A 23,237-nucleotide genomic window follows, 5' to 3' on the forward strand; every position below is an offset into this window, starting at 1 on the left:
TTGTGCCGCCCTGTCGGTTTACATGGGCGACCGCCGTGATGTTGTCTGACTGGATCAGTACCGGCTGGTTTTGAAGCAGGGGTCTTGCCTGACTTAGGGCATTGTAAATGGCCCTCAGTTCCAGAATATTTATGTGTAGGGAAGTCTCCTGACTTGACCATAGTCCTTAGAAGTTTCTTCCCTGTGTGACTGCCCCCCAGCCTCGAAGGCTGGCATCCGTGGTCACCAGGACCCAGTCCTGTATGCCGAATCTGCGGCCCTCTTGAAGATGAGCACTCTGCAGCCACCACAGCAGAGATACCCTGGTCCTTGGAGACAGGGTTATCAGCCAGTAGCTCCCACTGAAAAGTTCTTGCATGGAACCTGCCGAATGGAATTGCTTCGTAGGAAGCTACCATTTTTCCCAGGACTCGCGTGCAGTGATGCACTGATATCTGTTTTGGTTTCAGGAGGTCTCTGACTAGAGATGACAGCTCCTCGGCTTTCTCCTCCGGGAGAAACACTTTTTTCTGGTCTGTATCCAGAACCATCCCCGGGAACAGTAGACGTTTCGTAGGAACCAGCTGTGACTTTGGAATGTTTATAATCCAACCGTGCTGTTGTAGCACTTCCCGAGATAGTGCTGCCCCTACCAACAACTGCTCCTTGGACCTCGCCTTTATCAGGAGATCGTCCAAGTACGGGATAATTAAAACTCCCTTTTTTCGAAGGAGTATCATCATTTCGGCCATTACCTTGGTAAATACCCTCGGTGCCGTGGACAGACCAAACGGCAACGTCTGGAATTGGTAATGACAATCCTGTACCACAAATCTGAGGTACTCCTGGTGAGGAGGGTAAATGGGGACATGCAGGTAAGCATCCTTGATGTCCAGTGATACCATGTAATCCCCCTCGTCCAGGCTTGAAATAACCGCCCTGAGCGATTCCATCTTGAACTTGAACCTTTTTATATAAGTGTGCAAGGATTTAAAATTTAAAATGGGTCTCACCGAACCGTCCGGTTTCGGTACCACAAACATTGTGGAATAGTAACCCCGTCCTTGTTGAAGGAGGGGTACCTTGACTATCACCTGCTGAGAATACAGCTTGTGAATTGCCTCTAGCACTGCCTCCCTGTCTGAGGGAGTTGTTGGCAAGGCAGATTTGAGGAAACAGCGAGGGGGAGACGTCTCGAATTCCAGCTTGTACCCCTGAGATACCACTTGTAGAATCCAGGGATCCACCCGTGAGCGAGCACACTGATTACTGAAGTTTCTGAGACGGGCCCCCACCGTACCTGGCTCCGCCTGTGAAGCCCCAGCATCATGCGGTGGACTTAGAGGAAGCAGGGGAGGACTTTTGTTCCTGGGAACTGACTGTATGTTGCAGCTTTTTTCCCTCTACCTCTGCCTCTGGGCAGAAAGGAAACGCCTCTAACCCGCTTTCCTTTTTGAGGCCAAAAGGACTGTACCTGATAATACGGTACTTTCTTTGGCTGTGAGGGAACATGGGGTAAAAATGTTGACTTCCCAGCTGTTGCTGTGGAAACTAGGTCAGAGAGACCATCCCCAAACAACTCCTCACCTTTGTAAGGCAAAACTTCCATGTGCCTTTTAGAATCTGCAGCACCTGTCCACTGCCGAGTCCATAACCCTTTCCTGGCAGAAATGGACATTGCACTTATTTTAGATGCCAGCCGGCAAATATCCCTCTGTGCATCTCTCATGTATAAGACTGTCTAGGGTATTCAATTATCCGCAAATTCGTGGCAATTTTTCGGCCGAAAATTTTTCGCACCAATCGGGCGAAAATTGCAGCGAAAACGCTCCGTTTTTCAACCTATTCAATTCCGACCGGGTTTCACGTGAAAATTCTTGCAGTGAAAAGTGCAGGTGAAAATGGGGTAATCAGCCTGTACCCCAAAAAATGCTAAACTAATATAGGAAAACAGAAGAGAAGTGTGTTAGAGATCACATTAGAGAGTTTTTGGGGATTTAAATTGTGTGAAATGGCGGTTATATGCATTTTTTTTTAAATGCAAAAAATGATAGAAAGCAAGATTTTTTGAGCAAAATAAATGCTCTCATTAAATTTGGGGTACATGAAAATGGGTATAAGTATATATTTGGGTCATTTTAGGGTACTTTAAAAAAAAAGTGGAAACAGACCGATTACTCCCATCTGCAAGCCTAAAAAACACCTGTCCCACTCATAAAGCACCCCAATATACCTGTCCCATACCTTGAACCCCAATTTCCATCACTTTTTACTTTTTCACCCCAAAAATGACGTCAATATTGGCCAATCAAAAATAATTAAAAACTTCAACGTGCCTAATTAGTCATAAAGGGGGGTGTACCAGGAGTTCTGTACCATATCCAAACATTTTTACCTTAAAAGAGTGACTTTTCCCAACTTTTCACCTGCTTCAGAGAAGGTGAAGTGAAATTAGTGAAAACATGATCACCGATAAATTTTCCAGGATAATTGAATAGGCTGTAATTGCGTTTCACGTGAAAAGTCCATTATCACTGCTAATTGAATATGGCCCTGCGTCTTTAATATGCTCTATGGTCTAGGGTATCAATATTTTCCAACAGGGAATCTGACCACGCAGCTGCAGCACTGCACATCCATGCTGAAGCAATAGCTGGTCTCAGTATAATACCTGAGTGTGTATAAACAGACTTCAGGATAGCCTCCTGCTTCCTATCAGCAGGCTCCTTAAGGGCGGCCGTGTCCGGAGACGGTAGTGCCACCTTCTTTGACAGACGAGTGAGCGCTTTATCCACCCTAGGGGATGTCTCCCAACGTGACCTATCCTCTGGCGGGAAAGGGTACGCCATTAGTAACCTTTTAGAAATGACCAGTTTCTTATCGGGGGAAGCCCACGCTTCTTCACACACTTCATTTTTTTCATCAGATGGGGGAAAAACCACTGGTAGTTTTTTCTCCCCAAACATAATACCCTTTTTTGTGGTACCTGGGGTAATATCCGAAATGTGCAACACATTTTTCATTGCCGTAATCATGTAACGGGTGGCTCTATTGGAATGTACACTAGTCTCATCATCGTCGACACTGGAGTCAGTATCCGTGTCGACATCTGTGTCTGCCATCTGAGGTAGCGGGCGTTTTAGAGCCCCTGATGGCTTTTGAGATGCATTGGCAGGCACGAGCTGAGAAGCCGGCTGTCCCACATGTGCTATGTCGTCAAACCTTTTATGTAAGGAGTTCACACTGTCACGTAATTCCTTCCACATGTCCATCCATTCAGGTGTCGGCTCCGCAGGGGGTGACATCACATTTATCAGCACCTGCTCCGCCTCCACATAAGCCTCCTCATCAAACATGTCGACACAGCCGTACCGACACACCACACACACACAGGGAATGCTCTGACTGAGGACAGGACCCCACAAAGTCCTTTGGGGAGACAGAGAGAGAGTATGCCAGCACACACCAGAGCGCTATATAAGGCAGGGGTTTACACTACACACAGTGATATTTTCCCCTATAGCTGCTATAATGACACAGTATTGCGCCTAAAATGTGTGTCCCCCCTCTCTTTTTTACCCTATTGAGCCTGGAAACTGCAGGGGAGAGCCTTGGGAGCGTCCTTCCAGCGGAGCTGTGAGAGGAAATGGCGCCAGTGTGCTGAGGAAGATAGCCCTGCCCCTTTTCTCGGCGGGCTTCTCCCGTTTTTTAGGGATATTCTTGGCAGGGGATTTTACACATATATAGTCCTACTGACTATATTATGTGTAGTTTTGCCAATTTAAGGTAATCTTATTGCAGCCCAGGGCGCCCCCCCCAGCGCCCTGCACCCATCAGTGACCGGAGTATGTGGTGTGCATGGGAATCAATGGCGCACAGCTGCAGTGCTGTGCGCTACCTTAATGAAGACCGAAGTCTTCTGCCGCCGATTTTCCGGACGTTCTTCTTGCTTCTGGCTCTGCAAGGGGGACGGCGGCGCGGCTCCGGGACCTGGACGACCGAGGCTGGGCCTGTTTTCGATCCCTCTGGAGCTAATGGTGTCCAGTAGCCTAAGAAGCCCAAGCTAGCTGCAAGCAGGTAGGTTTGCTTCTCTCCCCTAGGTCCCTCGTAGCAGTGAGTCTGTTGCCAGCAGATCTCACTGAAAATAAAAAACCTAAATATTACTATCTTTTCTAAGAGCTCAGGAGAGCCCCTAGTGTGCATCCAGCTCGGCCGGGCACAAAATTATATCTGAGGTCTGGAGGAGGGGCATAGAGGGAGGAGCCAGTGCACACCAGGTAGTCCTAAATCTTTCTTAGTTGTGCCCAGTCTCCTGCGGAGCCGCTATTCCCCATGGTCCTTACGGAGTCCCCAGCATCCACTTAGGATGTTAGAGAAAAATAAATTGCATCTATACCGGACGTTCATACTTTCACTCAGGGTGTCCTATGGATTCAGCCTTCCTATGTCCCTCCTGTGGCTCCATGAGATCTGTCTGCTGTAGTGAATGCCCTGCAAGAGTCTCCATTTGAACCTCTTGAATCGGTGGACCTTAAATGGATCACGGCCAAGGTCCTATTCTTGCTGGCTATTGCTTCTTCATGAAAGGTATTGGACTTAGGTGTTCACCCTTTCTGATATTTTACTGTGATCGGGAGGGTCTATGAACTCGACCAGGTTATTTGCCTAAGGTGGTGTCATCTTTTCACCTTAACCTAGAGATTGTGGTTCCGGCTTTTATCTTTTCAGACTTGTCTTCCAAAGAGCGTTCTTTGGATGTGGTACGGGCTCTCAGTATATATGTGGAGAGGACTGCCTCTATCAGGAGATCAGATACCCTTTTTATCCTGTTTGGCTGGCCTGCGAATAAGCAAACCTTGAACAGATGGATTAGAATGATGATTGCACAAGCTTATGCGCAGGCTGGACTTCCAGCTCCTGCTGCTATTAAAGCCCATTCTACTCGGTCTGTTGGACCTTCTTGGGCGGCCCGCCGTGGCATGTAAGCAGAACAATTGTGCAAGGCGGCTACGTGGTCCTCAGTAAACACATTTCTTAGGTTCTATGCCTTTTGATATATTTGCCTCCCAGGATGCTCCCTTTGGACGCCGGATTCTCACATCAGATAAGGCGCATCCCCTCCCTTGAGGAACTGCTTTAGGACATCCTCGAAGTTTTCCCTGTGAAAACCAATGTATCCTGCTGCAGAAAAGGAGTTATTATAGACTTACCATTGTTAACGCTCTTTCTGCGAGGTACATTGGGTTCCACAGGGTGCCCACCCTGACGCACCTAGCTTCTTTGGGTTGTATGGCAATAGCCGCTGGTACCTTCTCCTGTCATGAGGCTGTGGTTCTATGTGACTAACATCTGCCTTCTCTCTTACCTGCTCCTGCATTGGACTGGTTAACAAAACAGAGGTCTCAGTGCCTGGAGGCGGGGTTATAGAGGAGGCCCCAATGCATCCTGGGACAGCTAAAGCTTTAGCCTGTTGGTGCCGCTGGATCAAGATCCACTCTACACCCAGATAATTTCCCTGTGGAACCCAATGTACTTTGCAGAAAGAGAGTTAACAACGGTAAGTCTACCATAACTCTCCTTTTCTACTAACACTCTGGCATATAGATAAAAAGGCAGCAAGTGCAGCCCTACGACATTTAAAGGGAATGCACATAGGTCAATTTCAGAAATGGGAGGAAAAAAAAACATCCCGGGCAAACCCACATCATACATCCCAAATTGCCATAAAATATTCCCTAAGATCTCACATGTAACAATTAGCTCCACAAGTGTCAATTAGTCCTATGTACATTCCTATCAGACACGCACTTATACCACCCAGACATCCCCACATGCCAATCAGTTCTCCTTATGTGGGTCTTCTCATGTGTAACAAGATATGACTTCAGTGTCAAGTATTTTGTGAACTCAGGACCTGATTTCGATCTGTAAGGAATTGCACAGATGCAGGGAATCAGCTGTGCAACACTGTTTAATAGAATACAAAAGCAGCAGGACGCATCTGTAGGAGATAAGACACTTCCTTCACATATCTATGAGATCAGATGGCTGCATCTAAGGTTTCCATCACAACTCCTGATGGTAGCAGATCTTGGTCAGTCTGTGCAAACTTAAATCAGACCCTCAGTACATGAAAATGGTTACACAACTATGCGACTTCTCTCATGTTTTAAGGGGTGTGATACGGATGAACGGCATTTGCGATACAGACGGTTAAAAGACAGACAGCTGCAAACCCGATGGTGAGAATTCTGTCAAGGGTCTGTAAGTATACTTACCTTTCCCTCTACCGCAACCTTTCCACAGCCTAACCCTCCCCCCCAGAGCCTAACCCACACCCCACCTGAAGCCTAACCCTCCCTTCTCTGCAGCCTATCCCTCCCTGGTAGTGCCTAATCCTAACCCTAGCAGTCCCTGGCATACTTACATTTGGTATGTCAGCTGTCAGCATTTCAAGTAATTGCTGGTACTCCTAACATGTCGGGATTTCGACTGCCGGCATGCTGAACGTATCCCGTTTAAAGAGATATGATTTTTTTTTATGTTGTCCACTCACAGAACATGGAAAAGGCCTCTCACCTGTGACTTCTCTGATGTTTAACAAGATGTGATGACTGCGTAAAACATTTCCCACACACTGAACATGGAAATGGTTTCTCACCTCTGTGTCTTCTCTCATGTTGAACAAGACCTGATTTCTGTTGAAAACATTTCCCACACTCAGAACATGGAAATGGTTTATCACCTGTGTGACTTCTCTCATGTCTAACAAGGTCTGATTTCTGTGTAAAACATTTTCCACACTCAGAACATGGAAATGGTTTCTCACCTGTGTGAAATCTCTGATGTCTGACAAGATCTGATTTCTTTGTAAAACATTTCCCACACTCAGAACATGGAAATAGACTCTCACCTGTGTGACTTCTCTCGTGTCTAACAAGGTCTGATTTCTGTATAAAACATTTCCCACACTCAGAACATGGAAATGGTTTCTCACCTGTGTGACATCTCTGATGTCTGTCAAGATCTGATCTCTGTGTAAAACATTTCCCACACTTAGAGCATATAAATGGTTTCTCTCCTGTGTGAATTCTCTCATGTAAAACAAGATTTGATTTGTGCCTAAAACATTTTCCACACTCAGAACATGAATAAGGTTTCTCACCTGTGTGACTTCTCTCATGTATAACAAGATTTGATTTGTGTGTAAAACATTTTCCACACTCAGAACATGGGAAAAAACTCTCACCTATGTGACCTCTCTCATGTTTAACAACATCTGATTTTTGTGTAAAACATTTCCCACACTTAGAGCATAAAAATGGTTTCTCACCTGTGTGACATCTCTGATGTCTGTCAAGATCTGATCTCTGTGTAAAACATTTCCCACACTTAGAGCATATAAATGGTTTCTCTCCTGTGTGAATTCTCTCATGTAAAACAAGATTTGATTTGTGCCTAAAACATTTTCCACACTCAGAACATGAATAAGGTTTCTCACCTGTGTGACTTCTCTCATGTATAACAAGATTTGATTTGTGTGTAAAACATTTTCCACACTCAGAACATGGGAAAAAACTCTCACCTATGTGACCTCTCTCATGTTTAACAACATCTGATTTTTGTGTAAAACATTTCCCACACTTAGAGCATAAAAATGGTTTCTCACCTGTGTGACATCTCTGATGTCTGTCAAGATCTGATCTCTGTGTAAAACATTTCCCACACTTAGAGCATATAAATGGTTTCTCTCCTGTGTGAATTCTCTCATGTAAAACAAGATTTGATTTGTGCCTAAAACATTTTCCACACTCAGAACATGAATAAGGTTTCTCACCTGTGTGACTTCTCTCATGTATAACAAGATTTGATTTCTGTGGAAAACATTTTCCACACTCCATGCATGGAAATGGTTTCTCACTTGCGTGACTTCTCAGATGTCTAACAAACATTGACTGACATACTAAACCTTTACCACATTCAGAACAGGTAAAGACTGAATCACCAGTAAGAGCAGCACTATGTGTAGCAAAATTTGAGTTATCGGGAGAACATTCCCCATGATTAGAGGGATCAGATGATAGATCAGCACTGTGAGGTACAGAATGTATATTTAGAGTAATGGGGATGTCTCCTGGAGAGTCCTGTGTGGTGTTATCTTCTATTTTACTATCTGCAGACAAGATGAGATCTCCCTCTGAGGACTTCCTGCTTGTGCCTCCATCTGCTGGAAAAAAATGTACGAAAATAGAATATTGTTATCTTGAGGAGAAAATGATCATACTATTAGTGAGATCAAGATGTTCAGTTGTTTCATTTAAATTGCCCAACTACAGTTTATTACAATTGTACATACAGTAAATAGGACTCTATTGCTGGACTCTATGGGTATAGGCTCAAAGGGTGAAGAAAAATTATTTTAAATATCAAAGCCTGAAATCGCCTGGACTTAAACTGGACTAAAAACTGAAAGAAAACATCTGACAACAACAACAACAACAACAACAGATGAACTACTAACCAATATTAATGTATATAAATATTTCTCTCTCTCCAACTGTCACTCTGTGAGCACTATGTAACCCATCTGCAGAAACGAACATTTGTTAGATCAAGTTTCTATTCATAATCAGGATCACAAAGCTCTTCATTGACATAGGGGGTCATTCAGAGTTGATCGCTCGCTAGAAGTTTTTAGCAGCTGTGCAAACGCTATGCCGCCGCCCACTGGGAGTGTATTATAGCTTAGCAGAAGTGCAAACGATTGTATCGCAGAGCGGCTACAAATTTTTTTTTGTGTCGTTTCAGAGTAGCTCAAAACCTACTCAGTGCTTGCGATCACTTCAGACTATTCAGTTTCGGATTTGACATCACAAACCCGCCCAGCGTTCACCCAGCCACGCCTGCGTTTTTCCTGGCAGGCCTGCGTTTTTCTGAACACTCCCTGAAAACGGTCAGTTGCCACCCAGAAACGCCCACTTCATGTCAATCACTCTGCGGCAAGCAGTGCGACTGAAATGCATCGCTAGACCCTGTGCAAAACTACATCGTTCGTTGTGCCCGTACGTCGCGCGTGCACATTGTGCTGCATACGCATGCGCAGAACTGCCATTTTTTAGCCTGATCGCTGTGCTGCAAACAAATTCAGCTAGCGATCAACTCGGAATGACCCCCATAATTGTGAGTTCACCTTCTCACCACACCAAACAAAACCTGTCTGTGTACATCCATGTTATTGACGCATCTACAACTTTCCACTTCCCCTTCAGTTACTTGTATGTTTAACATCTTCATACACATGCTGAAACTACTGTATAACATTTTGTCTTTACATACAAATTCAGTCTGAATTACCTTTGCTTTGCTGATAATCTCATTCACATCATTCCCTCAGACTCTCTCCCTCTCTCCTGTGCCCTCTGGAATGCCAGATCTGTCTGTAATAAACTGGTCCCCACCCATGACCTTTTCACCTCAAATTCCTTGCATCTCCTAGCCATCACTGAAACCTGGATTACCTCCTCTGACACCGTTTCTACTGCTGCTCTCTCTGCTGGGGATCTCATGTTCTCACACACACCCCTGTTAGGCGCCGAGGGTCCGCCCATCAGTGCGGCCCGGCGCCTAGCAACTAGGGACGCCGCAGGCAGACAGCCGCCGGCTCCCTAGCAACGCTAGACGCCGGGCGCACGGAGCCGCTCAGACCATAGCAACGGGGACACCACTGTCGGACCGCGTTCCCCGTTGCTGGGTCTAATCAATCAGTTCTAATTGTTCCTGGCCGTGCAGCATGCAGCTGCACGGCATAATAATCATTACCCTGTCTGGATCCTGATTGGGGGGTTTTCAAATAAAAGCACTCTCAGGACTTCTCACAGACGCCGGTGTTAGCTTCCTGTTTGCTGTGTCAGTTACAGAGAGTTTCCAGTCCTGCTCTATCCGGTTGTTCCTGACCTCAGTGATCCAGTACTCGGAATTTGTCATCTATTCCTGGAGTCCTACCGAGCACCTTTAACATCCTGTGGTGTTCGTGAGTCGCGGCGTAGCCGTGTGTTGCGGCTTGACCGCTTACTATTTATTATTTAGTTTTATTGTGTTCCGGAGCTTTTGCGGAGGATTCCGCTCCCACAAGTCCACTCTGGTATCCAGCGGTGCTGGATAGGAGTACGGATCAGTGGATCTTTTGTTGTCCTTTTTCCTGGCGGTTTGTCCGCACATACTTTTGTTAAGTTAGATAGCTTGTAACCCCTGGCCTGGTTGCTTAGTCAGAGGGCCCCTTGTTATCACCCTGTCTCGGATATCCCTTTGTCTCTCATTAAGACCTGAGGGGGCATCGGGGTTGGGCAGACATAATCCGCCCTTTGAACGCGGCTGCCATGGGCTCAAGCAACCATAGTCTCGCAGGGGATTTCTGATAACACGGGCGAGACAACGGAGTTAGGGCGCCAGGGGTTACTAGGCTTTCCTGCTCCCGTAACCAGCATATCTTTCCAGTACTCAGACCTCTGCCATAAGATCTCATCTGGTCTGGAGTACGGGAATCATAACATTAACACCGGCCCAAACTAAAAATTAAAATTAACAGGAGTTAATTTTTTCCCTTATTCAGTTGGGAGATTTGTCAGCCTCATGAATCCCACCGGTGTTGGGCCAAATCCTGGCCAGCTTTTAGTTAGCCAGATTCAAGAGCTTACTCAGATGGTTCAGGATCTGTCTCTTCGGGTGAGGTCACAGGAAGATCTGTTACGGACTTCCCCGAGGGTCATTCCTGAACCAAAAATGCATCTGCCTGACCGTTTTTCTGGGGATAGAAAGCAGTTTTTTAATTTTAAAGAGTCTTGTAAACTGTATTTTCGTTTAAGACCAGTCTCCTCAGGCACGGAATCTCAGCGGGTAGGAATTATTATTTCTTTGCTACAGGGGGATCCTCAGACCTGGGCTTTTGGTTTAAAGACAGACGATCCGGCCTTATTGTCTGTAGACGCCTTTCTAGGGTCTTTAGGGCTATTGTATGACGACCCTGATAGAGAGGCATCCGCTGAGAGTCAGTTGCGTGCTCTCAGACAGGGTAGGAATCCCGCAGAGATTTATTGTACAGAGTTTCGCCGTTGGTCGAACGACTGTGGATGGAATGACCCAGCCTTGCGCAGTCAGTTTCGCCTCGGCTTATCCGAGTCTATAAAAGACAGTCTCCTTCAGTATCCCGCTCCTGAGACTCTCGATAAACTCATGGAGCTCTCTATTAAGATTGATCGTCGTCTCAGAGAGCGGAAGGCTGAAAAAGGAGCATCTGTCGGGTCTACTCCTTGTGTTTTTTCCATTCCTGTGGACATAGAGGAGCCCATGCAGATAGGCCTCTCCAAACTGTCTCCTGAAGAAAGAACCAGAAGGCAAAATTCTGGTCTTTGTTTATACTGTGGGGGTAAGGGACATTTTGCCCGTAGTTGTCCGAACAAGTCGGGAAACGCCTCGACCAAGTGAGTTGTGAGGGGGTTCACTTTGGTCTACAGCTTATCTCCTCAAGTAATTCATTGTTGGTTCCAGCTAAAGTTTCCTTTGGCAGCCTCTGTTCCTCGGTCTCGGCTTTTGTGGACAGTGGAGCTGCAGGGAACTTTATGGATTTAACATGGGCTAAGGCCTTAGGTATTCCTCAGGTAGCCTTGGGTAGGCATATCACCATGCATGGTTTAGATGGGAGTCCCTTGTCCAATGGGGTAATTTCTCTCTGTACCCCTCCTGTTCTACTTTCAGTAGGAGCCCTGCATTCTGAAAAAATTGAGTTTTTCCTTACCCATTGCCCAGCAGTTCCTGTGGTTCTGGGTCACCCTTGGCTGGCCTTTCATAATCCCATCATTGATTGGCAGTCGGGGGAGATCTTACAATGGGGTACCATCTGTAATAAAGAATGTATTACGCTTCCCATCAGAATAGCTGCTGTCATTCCCGCACCCATTCCTGTGGAATACCAGGATTTTGTTGATGTATTTTCCAAGGGCAATGCGGATATTCTGCCTCCCCATAGGCCTTATGATTGTGCCATCGAGTTAATTCCTGGTGCCACTTTGCCTAAGGGAAGGTTATATGCATTGTCCGGACCTGAAACTGTGGCCATGAATGAGTATGTTAAAGAAAGCCTAGGGAAAGGATTTATCAGGCCATCTAAATCCCCTTTAAGTGCTGGCTTCTTCTTCGTGGAGAAGAAGGATGGATCACTCAGACCTTGCATTGACTTTAGAGCCTTGAATAAAATCTCAGTGAAGAATACTTACCCTTTGCCGCTGATTTCTGTCCTCTTTGATCAGCTACGTTCGGCTGTGATTTTTTCTAAGATTGACCTGAGAGGAGCATATAACCTCATCAGAATCAAGTCAGGGGATGAGTGGAAAACGGCATTCAGTACTCAATCAGGCCACTATGAGTATCTGGTTATGCCATTCGGCCTGTCCAACGCTCCGGCAGTTTTCCAGGATCTCATTAATGATGTGCTCCGTGAATTTCTTGGAAAATTCGTTGTAGTCTACTTAGACGATATTTTGATATATTCTGACTCCATTGAACAACATGTTACCCAGGTGCGTCAGGTTCTGAAAAAATTACGTGAAAATCACCTTTATGCCAAGCTGGAGAAGTGTGAATTTCATGTCACGGAGGTATCCTTTTTAGGGTACATTATTTCCCCTCGGGGATTCTGTATGGAACCAAAGAAGCTCCAAGCCATCCTTAGTTGGGCGCAACCCACCAATTTAAAAGCAATTCAGCGCTTTTTAGGGTTTGCGAATTACTATAGAAGATTTATTCACTCCTTCTCTGACCTAGTTGCTCCCATTGTGGCACTGACTAAAAAGGGAGCAGATCCTACCAACTGGTCACGTGAAGCGGAGTTATCTTTTCAGGCCTTGAAACAAGCCTTTGTCTCAGCCCCTGTCCTCAGACATCCCAACCCAGAATTGCCTTTCGTTGTTGAGGTCGATGCCTCGGAGGTTGGAGTAGGGGCTATCCTATCTCAGAAGGATCCGGATTCCCTAGAATTACATCCTTGTGCCTTTATGTCCAGGAAATTTTCATCTGCCGAATCCAACTACAATGTTGGTAACCGGGAACTACTGGCTATTAAATGGGCTTTTGAGGAGTGGAGGCATTGGCTTGAAGGAGCCACTCATACCATTTCAGTTTTGACTGATCACAAAAATCTTCAATACATTGAATCAGCTAAACGGCTGAATGCCCGGCAAGCTCGTTGGGCTTTATTTTTTACTCGTTTCAAGTTCATTATCACCTTCAGGCCAGGTTCCAAGAATACCAAGGCAGATGCCCTGTCACGCAGTTTTCTTCCAGTTCAAGACAACAGTCCTGTTACTCCCATACTTCCGTCTTCAGTCATTCGGGCAGGCCTCACACAAGATTTATTTACCCAGTTAAAGCAGCTTCAACATCAAGCTCCTGGAAATACTCCTGCTGGTCGTCTTTATGTCCCCGAGTTTTTGAGAGCAACAGTTTTGACGGAGTTTCACGATAGCAAAGTTGCCGGGCATCCGGGGATCGCTAAAACCTTTGAATTAGTCTCCCGCTCGGTATGGTGGCCTGGTCTTTCCAAAGACATTAAGGAGTTTGTTTTTTCTTGTCAGGTCTGTGCACAGCATAAGGATCCCCGTTCCTTGCCTATCGGTCAACTTTTGCCCTTGAATGTCCCTCTTAGGCCATGGTCTCATATTTCCATGGATTTTGTGGTGGACCTCCCTCTGTCAGCCGGATGCCGAGTCATATGGGTGGTAGTGGACCGTTTTAGCAAAATGGCCTATTTCATTGCTCTTCCCCGATTGCCATCTGCCCAAGGATTGGCAGTCTTGTTCCTCCGCCATGTTTTCAGACTCCATGGGTTACCCACTGATATTGTTTCTGATCGGGGTCCACAATTCATTGCACAATTTTGGAAGTCTTTTTGTGCCTCATTAAAGATGAAATTATCTTTAACGTCTGGCTATCATCCCCAATCCAACGGGCAGACTGAGCGAGTTAATCAGTCATTAAAACAATATTTGCGTTTGTACTCGGCCAAACTCCAAAATGACTGGTCTGAGTTTCTTCCGTTTGCAGAGTTTGCTTACAATAATGCCTGTCATTCCTCCACCAATGTATCTCCATTTTTTACAGTTTTTGGTTTTCACCCCAGAGCTAATTCCTTTTTTCAACATTCCTCTGTCTCCTCGCTGACCTTGACCTCTCATCTCAAACTCATTTGGAGAAAAGTGCACCTGGCTCTCAGAAAAGCGGCATTTCGGGAGAAAAAAATTTCTGACAGGCTCCGGCGGCCGTGCACTTTTAAAGTTGGAGATAGGGTATGGTTGTCGACTCGCAACATTAAACTTCGACAAACCTCAGCCAGATTGGGTCCTAAATTTATTGGACCATTTCATATTATCAAAAAAGTCAATCCAGTGGCTTTCCGGTTACGGTTACCAAAAACTTTACGGATCGGAAATACCTTCCATTGCTCCTTGTTAAAACCAAATGTTTCGTCCAGTAGATTTCCTCGCAAGATCTTTCAGGGGAAATCACCAATAGATGTACAAGGTCAGCAGGAGTTCTTAGTTGAGAAGGTTCTTGATTCCAAGTTGTCCCGGGGTCGGCATTATTTTTTGGTACATTGGAGAGGTTATGGTCCAGAAGAAAGGTCTTGGGTCCGGGATGAGGATCTCCATGCCCCGAGGCTCAAAAGGGAATTTTTTCGAGAATTTCCTCAGAAACCTGGCCTTAGGGGTTCCTTGACCCCTCCTCAAGGGGGGGGTACTGTTAGGCGCCGAGGGTCCGCCCGTCAGTGCGGCCCGGCGCCTAGCAACTAGGGACGCCGCAGGCAGACAGCCGCCGGCTCCCTAGCAACGCTAGACGCCGGGCGCACGGAGCCGCTCAGACCATAGCAACGGGGACGCCACTGTCGGACCGCGTTCCCCGTTGCTGGGTCTAATCAATCAGTTCTAATTGTTCCTGGCCGTGCAGCATGCAGCTGCACGGCATAATAATCATTACCCTGTCTGGATCCTGATTGGGGGGTTTTCAAATAAAAGCACTCTCAGGACTTCTCACAGACGCCGGTGTTAGCTTCCTGTTTGCTGTGTCAGTTACAGAGAGTTTCCAGTCCTGCTCTATCCGGTTGTTCCTGACCTCAGTGATCCAGTACTCGGAATTTGTCATCTATTCCTGGAGTCCTACCGAGCACCTTTAACATCCTGTGGTGTTCGTGAGTCGCGGCGTAGCCGTGTGTTGCGGCTTGACCGCTTACTATTTATTATTTAGTTTTATTGTGTTCCGGAGCTTTTGCGGAGGATTCCGCTCCCACAAGTCCACTCTGGTATCCAGCGGTGCTGAATAGGAGTACGGATCAGTGGATCTTTTGTTGTCCTTTTTCCTGGCGGTTTGTCCGCACATACTTTTGTTAAGTTAGATAGCTTGTAACCCCTGGCCTGGTTGCTTAGTCAGAGGGCCCCTTGTTATCACCCTGTCTCGGATATCCCTTTGTCTCTCATTAAGACCTGAGGGGGCATCGGGGTTGGGCAGACATAATCCGCCCTTCGAACGCGGCTGCCATGGGCTCAAGCAACCATAGTCTCGCAGGGGATTTCTGATAGCACGGGCGAGACAACGGAGTTAGGGCGCCAGGGGTTACTAGGCTTTCCTGCTCCCGTAACCAGCATATCTTTCCAGTACTCAGACCTCTGCCATAAGATCTCATCTGGTCTGGAGTACGGGAATCATAACAACCCCGACCTGGGGGTCGCCACAGTGGTGGTGTTGGGCTCATACTACCCTCTAGCTACGCACACCAACACATACCACCAGAACTATCCCTTACATTCTCTACATTTGAGGTCCATGCTATACGCCTCTTTCAACCTGTTCATCTTTGAGTAGCTGTCATTTACCACCCCCCTGGCATGCCCTCCAAATTCCTTGACAACTTTGTTTACTGGCTTCCTCACTTCCTATCTTCTGACATTTCCTCTATTATCCTAGGTTATTTCAACATCCCTATCGATAACCCCACAAAAGCACCTGCCTCTAAACTCCTTAACATCACCCCTTCACTTGGTCTCTCCCAGTGGACCTCCTCCCACTCCCATGTGAGTGGGAGCTCACTGGATCTGGTCTTCACTCACCGCTGTGATCTTTATGATTTCTCTAACTCAGTTTCCCCTCTCTGACCATCACCTGCTCACTTTTAACCTATCTCTTTCTGCTTCCCCATCTCTACCTCCTAAGACTACCTTCACTAAGCATAACATTGAGGCTATTGATACCACTTCCCTATCTTCCCTGTTTAACTCACTCCTCTCTCCTATTCTCTCTCTCCTGCCCTGAGCAAGCTACTTCACTATACAATGCATCCCTTACCTCGGCTCCACCAACCATTTTGCTGCCCTTTCCTTCTCTAAACAATCATACTTCAAAAATATCATCTCCTCCCAATCCTCAAACCCCCAACACCTCTTTGCCACTGGTCAAGCTCCTCTGCCCACCCCAGCCTCAACTCCCCTCTTCACTCTCTGCTCTTGACTTTGACACCTACTTCACATCCAAAATTGACTCCATTCGCCAGGACATAACATCCCACCAGAACCTGAACAACCCCCCTCCTCCTTCCCTCCTACCAACTCTGACATATTTCTTCCCTGTATCTGGAGAGGAAGTCATGGTCCTCATCCGGTCATCCCCCCCCCTCTACCTCCCAACTTGACACTATTCCATCCCACCTTCTCCACTTCCTCTCTTCTACTGCCTGTTCCCATCTTGCCCATCTACTCAATCTCTCCCTTTGATCAGGCACTGTCCCCTCTGCCTTCAAGCATGCACTTGTCTCCCCTATTCTTAAACCTACCACTCTCTCCAACTACCGACCCATCTCTCTCCTCCCTTTTGCCTCCAAACTCCTTGGGTGTGTTCTCTACAACCGCCCCACTATCTTTCTTTCCTCCCACTCACTGCTTGTCCCTTTCCAGTCTTGTTTCCATCCTCTGCACTCCACTGAAACTGCCCTCACGAAAGTCCGCAATGACCTCTTTGCTGTAAATTCCAAGGGTCACTACTCTCCTCCTGCAAATCCTCTCTCTGTGGACCACCCTCTCCTGCAAATCCTTTACTCCCTTGGTCTGTGTGATACTGCTCTCTCCTGGCTGTCCTACCTTTCTGACTGTTACTTCTCTGTCTCCTCTCATGACTCCACCTCCCCCCCCTTCCTCTACCAGTAGGTGTCTCGCAAGGTTATGGTCTTGGGCCTCGCCTTTTCTCTCTCTCCACACATCCTCATTAGGCAAGCTCATTAGCTCTTTTGACTTACAATATCATCTATTTGCTGATGATACTCAAATCTACCTGTCATCTCCCCTGCTCTCCTCACTCGTATCTCCAACTGTCTCTCTGCTATCTCCTCCTGGATGTCCCAGCGCTTTCTTAAACTTAATATGTCTAAGACTGAGCTTATCATCTTCCCTCCCTCCTGCATAACCTCACCTCCCAGTTTCATTATCCATTGATGACACTACTATCTCCTCTAGCCTCCAAGTACACTGTCTTGGAGTAATCCTTGACTCCTCCCTCTACTTCAAACCACACATTAAGTACCTCTCACAAACCTGCCGTTTCCATTTCAAAAATATCTCCACGATCAGACCCTTTCTCACCTAGGACGCTACTAAGACTCTCATCCACTCACTGGTCATCTCCAAATTGGACTACTGTAATCTCCTCCTGACTGGCATTCCTAACAAATGCCTCTCTCCACTTCAATCTATCCTCAATGCTGCTGCCCGTCTCATCTTCCTCACCAAACGTACTACATCCACATCTCCTCTCTTACTAGACCTTCACTGGCTCCCATTCCCATTCAGAATCCAATTCAAGCTTCTCACACTCACCTACAAAGCCCTCACCCACTCTTCTCCCTCTTACATCTCTGACCTTTCATCTCTTTACATTCCCACCAGTCCTTTTCGCTTTGCTAATGCACGCCGTCTCTCCTGCCAACTGACTACCTCCTCCCACTCTTACCTACAAGATTTTGCACGTGCTGCTCCCTATCTCTGGAATTTTCTACCTCTCCCCATCCTACTCTCCACTTCTCTACAAAACTTCAAACGGGCTCTCAAGATCCACTTCTTCACTAAACCCAGCCAACTCTCCTCCTAACCCTCTTGTCTATGCTCATTGTCTACCCCTTCTGTGTCACACCAGTCTTTCAGCCATTCACCTTTTAGACTGTAAGCTCGCAAGGGCAGGGCCTTCTTTACTCATGTGCCCTTCCTTATCTTACTTACACTATCTTCTACTCCATACTCACTTTGATGGCACCTAACACCTGGTTTTCCATACCTGTCCTATATTGTTTTAAACTGTAAGTGCTGTTTTCTTGCTTGATTTGATTATGTACTGAGTAACGGACACTGCAGATCCCTTGTGGTGCCATACAAATAAAGGATGATGATAATAATAATAATAATAATTGCTGCAAATAAAAAACAATGACTTAAAATAGAGCCGGATCCATCGTTATTTTTTCTAATTTTGACTGTATATCTGCGTGCATGTCTGAGTCTATATATGAAGCACAACAGAACCTTGTTTTGGGAAAATTAGAAAAAAAATCTGTAAATGCTACTTTTTACACAGATGATATACAATAAAAGTGTGGCTTTTCAAATTCTGAGAGTCTTATGTTTATGAGATGACTTAACTACTTCTTCCCGGGCCTCCCCATTGCTTTAATAGGCAGCCTCTCCCACTCCCAATCCCACCGCAGTGAGACTTGTGATTTCACGAACCGGGTGTACTGCTTAGTAAATGACAAACACAACACGGCCAGTACACTATGTAAATCAATGGCTCATCCTGGCTTTGGTTGGGGGAAGGGAACTCAGAAGGCACGTTCATTTGTAAGGCAACTTAGCATTGTGTGAGCACACTGCAGAAATTGATGATCGGCACTTTTCGAACAATGGCGGTCATTCCGAGTTGATTGCTCGCTAGCTAGTTTTAGCAGCCATGCAAACGCTATGCCGCTGACAACTGGGGAGTGTATTTTAGCTTAGCAGAAGTGCGAACGCATGTGCAGCCGAGCTCTGCAAATACAGTTTGTGCAGTTTCTGAGTAGCTCTGAACCTACTCAGCGCTGGCAATCACTTCAGCCTATTCGTGTCTGGATTTGACGTCATACACCCGCCCAGCCACGCCTGCGTTTTATCAGACACGCCTGCGTTTTTGCAAACACTCCCTGAAAACGGTCAGTTGACACCCATTAACACCCCCTTTCTGTCAATCTTCTAGCGGCCGCCAGTGCGAAGAAAAACTTCGCTAGAACCTGAGCACAACCACAAAGAGCTTTGTACCCGTACGTCGCGCGTGCACATTGCGCGGCATACGCATGCGCAGAAATGCCATTTTTTTCACTTGATCGCTGTGCTGCGAAAATTGTCAGCGAGCGATCAGCTCGGAATGACCCCCGATGTGTACTGAACTAGTCGCAGTGTGTAATAAAGAAAAAAGACTTGCAATGTATAACCTACAGTATATCAAGCATAAAAATTGATAACAGAAAAGTATTCTAAATTGTCTTTCAAAACAACTTGGCCTTTGCGGGAAACGAACCCTAGCCATCAGTGATACCATTGTGCCAAGACAGCTACAGAGACAGGTGACTGATACCTGCAGTGATATAGTGATGTCGCTCATTGTAAAAAAAAAATGTTGTACTGCTGTGTGTCCCAACTCTATCACTGATTGTAATGATTTTTTTTAGAGAGCTGTGTAGAACTCTGAGCTGTACTTTTCTTTGTGTGCGTCGGAGAGACTGAGGAAATCTTTTTCTGTGTTCACATTTCTACTTAATGTAGGGATCATCTAAAAAAAGTTGCTCTTAAACAAGCATTGTTTGACTTTACAATGGAGACTACACACATGCGCAATGGTGGTTTTCAAAAGTGACACCTGGTGGACAAACACCTGCATTGCACCCCCCAAGGACTCAATTAATTACACTGTGACTGAATACTCCATGCGGCGACAAGGCGCATTGAAACGTAATCCGACTAGTTTTTTACACTACACGCCACACAGTGGATAGATGAGCATGGCTACATCTGTATGTACTGACAGAGGAGGGTGTGGGAGAAGACATAGCTGCAGTGACTGAGCAAGGACAATATGTGACTCTGTTCTGTAATAAGTATTTACTACTCACCTGTGCTGATATTGGTAGGGATTTCCTCCTCCTTACACAGCTGATCACCCCTCATATAGATCTCTTGTTCTCCCTCTATATCTTCTGCCTTTATATCAGTCACATATGTCTCTTTATCTCCCTCTATATCTTCTGCCTTCATATCAGTCACATACGTCTCTTCTTCTCCCTCTGTATCTTCTGCCTTCATATCAGTCACATACGTCTCTTCTTCTCCCTCTATATCTTCTGCCTTCATATCTGTAACACACGTCTCTTCTCCCTCTATATCTTCTGCCTTCATATCAGTCACATACGTCTCTTCTTCTCCCTCTATATCTTCTGCCTTCATATCAGTCACATACGTCTCTTCTTCTCCCTCTGTATCTTCTGCCTTCATATCAGTCACATACGTCTCTTCTTCTCCCTCTATATCTTCTGCCTTCATATCAGTCACATACGTCTCTTCTTCTCCCTCTATATCTTCTGCCCTCATATCAGTCACATACATCTCTTCTTCTTCCTCTATATCTTCTGCCTTCATATCAGTCACATGCGTCTCTTCTTCTCCCTCTGTATCTTCTGCCTTCATATCAGTCACATACGTCTCTTCTTCTCCCTCTGTATCTTCTGCCTTCATATCAGTCTCATACGTCTCTTCTTCTCCCTCTGTATTTTCTGCCTTCATATCAGTCACATACGTCTCTTCTTCTCCCTCTATATCTTCTGCCTTCATATCAGTCACATACGTCTCTTCTTCTCCCTCTGTATCTTCTGCCTTCATATCAGTCTCATACGTCTCTTCTTCTCCCTCTGTATCTTCTGCCTTCATATCAGTCACATACGTCTCTTCTTCTCCCTCTGTATCTTCTGCCTTCATATCAGTCTCATACGTCTCTTCTTCTCCCTCTGTATCTTCTGCCTTCATATCAGTCACATATGTCTCTTTTTCTCCCTCGGTATCTTCTGCCTTCATATCAGTCACATACGTCTCTTCTTCTCCTTCTGTATCTTCTGCCTTCATATCAGTCACATATGTCTCTTTTTCTCCCTCGGTACCTTCTGCCTTCATATCAGTCACATACATCTCTTCTTCTCCCTCCATATCTTCTGCCTTCATATCAGTCACATACGTCTCTTCTTCTCCCTCTATATCTTCTGCCTTTATATCTGTAACACACGTCTCTTCTCCCTCTATATCTTCTGCCTTTATATCAGTCACATATGTCTCTTTATCTCCTTCTATATCTTCTGCCTTCATATCAGTCACATACGTCTCTTCTTCTCCCTCTGTATCTTCTGCCTTCATATCAGTCACATACGTCTCTTCTTCTCCCTCTATATCTTCTGCCTTCATATCTGTAACACACGTCTCTTCTCCCTCTATATCTTCTGCCTTCATATCAGTCACATACGTCTCTTCTTCTCCCTCTGTATCTTCTGCCTTCATATCAGTCTCATACGTCTCTTCTTCTCCCTCTGTATCTTCTGCCTTCATATCAGTCACATATGTCTCTTTTTCTCCCTCGGTATCTTCTGCCTTCATATCAGTCACATACGTCTCTTCTCCCTCTGTATCTTCTGCCTTCATATCAGTCACATACATCTCTTCTTCTCCCTCCATATCTTCTGCCTTCATATCAGTCACATACGTCTCTTCTTCTCCCTCTATATCTTCTGCCTTCATATCAGTCACATACGTCTCTTCTTCTCCCTCTATATCTTCCACCTTCATATCAGTCACATACGTCTCTTCTTCTCCCTCTATATCTTCTGCCTTCATATCAGTCACATACGTCTCTTCTGCTCCCTTTATATCTTCTATCTTAATATTAGTCAGTTCTTCACCCTAAGCAGTTCATAAAACAAAGAAAATTGTCCGATTCCAATATTTGAGCTTAAACAATGGAACATCAGTGTTATAAGACACAAACAGCATCTCTACAGATCATATAGTGACTGTAACTTTGGTATTTTGGGGAGACCCTAAATCCCACCTACCTTATCCTCTTGTGGGATCCTGTGATTCTCCTCTGTACAATCCTGGGAATACAGAGGACGGGGACATCTCTCTGGGGTATCTCTGTTACTGGGCCCAACTGTAGGAGACACACAGTGATTGAGTACAGTGTATATATGTGATTAGCAGATGATGTGCGTATATAGGGGGCCCCCATACCTGCTCTCCCCTGTACAATAAATGACAGTCTCCTCTTACCCAATGATGTGAGGGGCCGGTGATTCTCCATCATCACGTCCTTGTACAGACCCCTGTGTTCCTCTATATACTCCCCCTCCTGCATGGAGAGATAGACCGTGACATCCTGACACCTTATAGGAACCTGACACACACAGTGATACAGTCATCACCCAGACACGTCCCCTGGTGTTACGGTATAATGTCCCATTCTCAGCAGTCACCTCTCCAGTCATCACCCAGACACGCCCCCTGGTGTTACTGTATAATGTCCCATTCCCGGCAGTCACCTCTCCAGTCATCACTCAGACACATCCCCTGGTGTTACTGTATAATGTCCCATTCCCAGCAGTCACCTCTACAGTCATCACCCAGACACATCCCCTGGTGTTACTGTATAATTACCCATTCTCAGCAGTCACCTCTCCAGTCATCACCCGGACACGTTCCCTGGTGTTACTGTATAATGTCCCATTCCCAGCAGTCACCTCTCCAGTCATCACCCAGACACATCCCCTGGTGTTACTGTATAATGCCCCATTCTCAGCAGTCACCTCTCCAGTCATCACCCAGACGCATCCCCTGGTGTTACTGTATAATGCCCCATTCCCAGCAGTCACCTCTCCAGTCATCACCCAGACACATCTCCTGGAGTTACTGTATAATGTCCCATTCCCACCAGTCACCTCTCCAGTCATCACCCAGACACATCCCCTGGTGATACTGTATAAGGCCCCATTCCCAGCAGTCACCTCTCCAGTCATCACCCAGACACGTCCCCTGGTGTTACTGTATAATGTCCCATTCCCATCAGTCATCACCCAGACACATCCCCTGGTGTTACTGTATAATGTCCCA

The 23,237-nt window shown here is 46.0% G+C and overlaps 1 protein-coding gene across 2 annotated transcripts; it reads right to left on the reverse strand.

Moving 5' to 3' along the window:
- Positions 1 to 6,338: 6,338 nt before the first annotated feature.
- Positions 6,339 to 22,495, reverse strand: LOC135054607 (oocyte zinc finger protein XlCOF7.1-like). Of its 2 annotated transcripts, none has more exons than XM_063957795.1 (4): positions 22,401 to 22,495; positions 22,184 to 22,281; positions 20,204 to 22,031; positions 6,339 to 8,203 (listed from the first exon to the last, which is right to left on the reverse strand). In XM_063957795.1, exons 1-4 carry the CDS (start codon positions 22,483 to 22,485, stop codon positions 6,555 to 6,557), a joined length of 3,660 nt encoding a protein of 1,219 aa, XP_063813865.1. In that variant the 5' UTR covers positions 22,486 to 22,495; the 3' UTR covers positions 6,339 to 6,554. The 2 variants fall into 2 exon arrangements, with proteins under 2 accessions (XP_063813865.1, XP_063813864.1); XM_063957794.1 differs by having other exon boundaries at positions 6,339 to 8,206.
- Between the last annotated feature and the right edge of the window lie 742 nt (positions 22,496 to 23,237).

The sequence above is a fragment of the Pseudophryne corroboree genome, chromosome 3, assembly GCF_028390025.1.
Source record: "Pseudophryne corroboree isolate aPseCor3 chromosome 3, aPseCor3.hap2, whole genome shotgun sequence".
In the NCBI taxonomy this organism is placed as follows: Eukaryota; Metazoa; Chordata; class Amphibia; order Anura; family Myobatrachidae; genus Pseudophryne; species Pseudophryne corroboree.

Bases quoted from the DNA above. Each gene is read 5' to 3' on its own strand.
- LOC135054607 (XM_063957794.1), bottom strand. From the start codon at position 22,485: ATGCAGGAGGGGGAGTATATAGAGGAACACAGGGGTCTGTACAAGGAC. The intron at 22,282-22,400 runs GTAAGAGGAGAC...TGTCTCCTACAG, and splicing joins CCGGCCCCTCACATCATTGG to TTGGGCCCAGTAACAGAGAT. The intron at 8,207-20,203 runs GTGAGTAGTAAA...ATTTTTTTCCAG, and splicing joins CCCTACCAATATCAGCACAG to CAGATGGAGGCACAAGCAGG.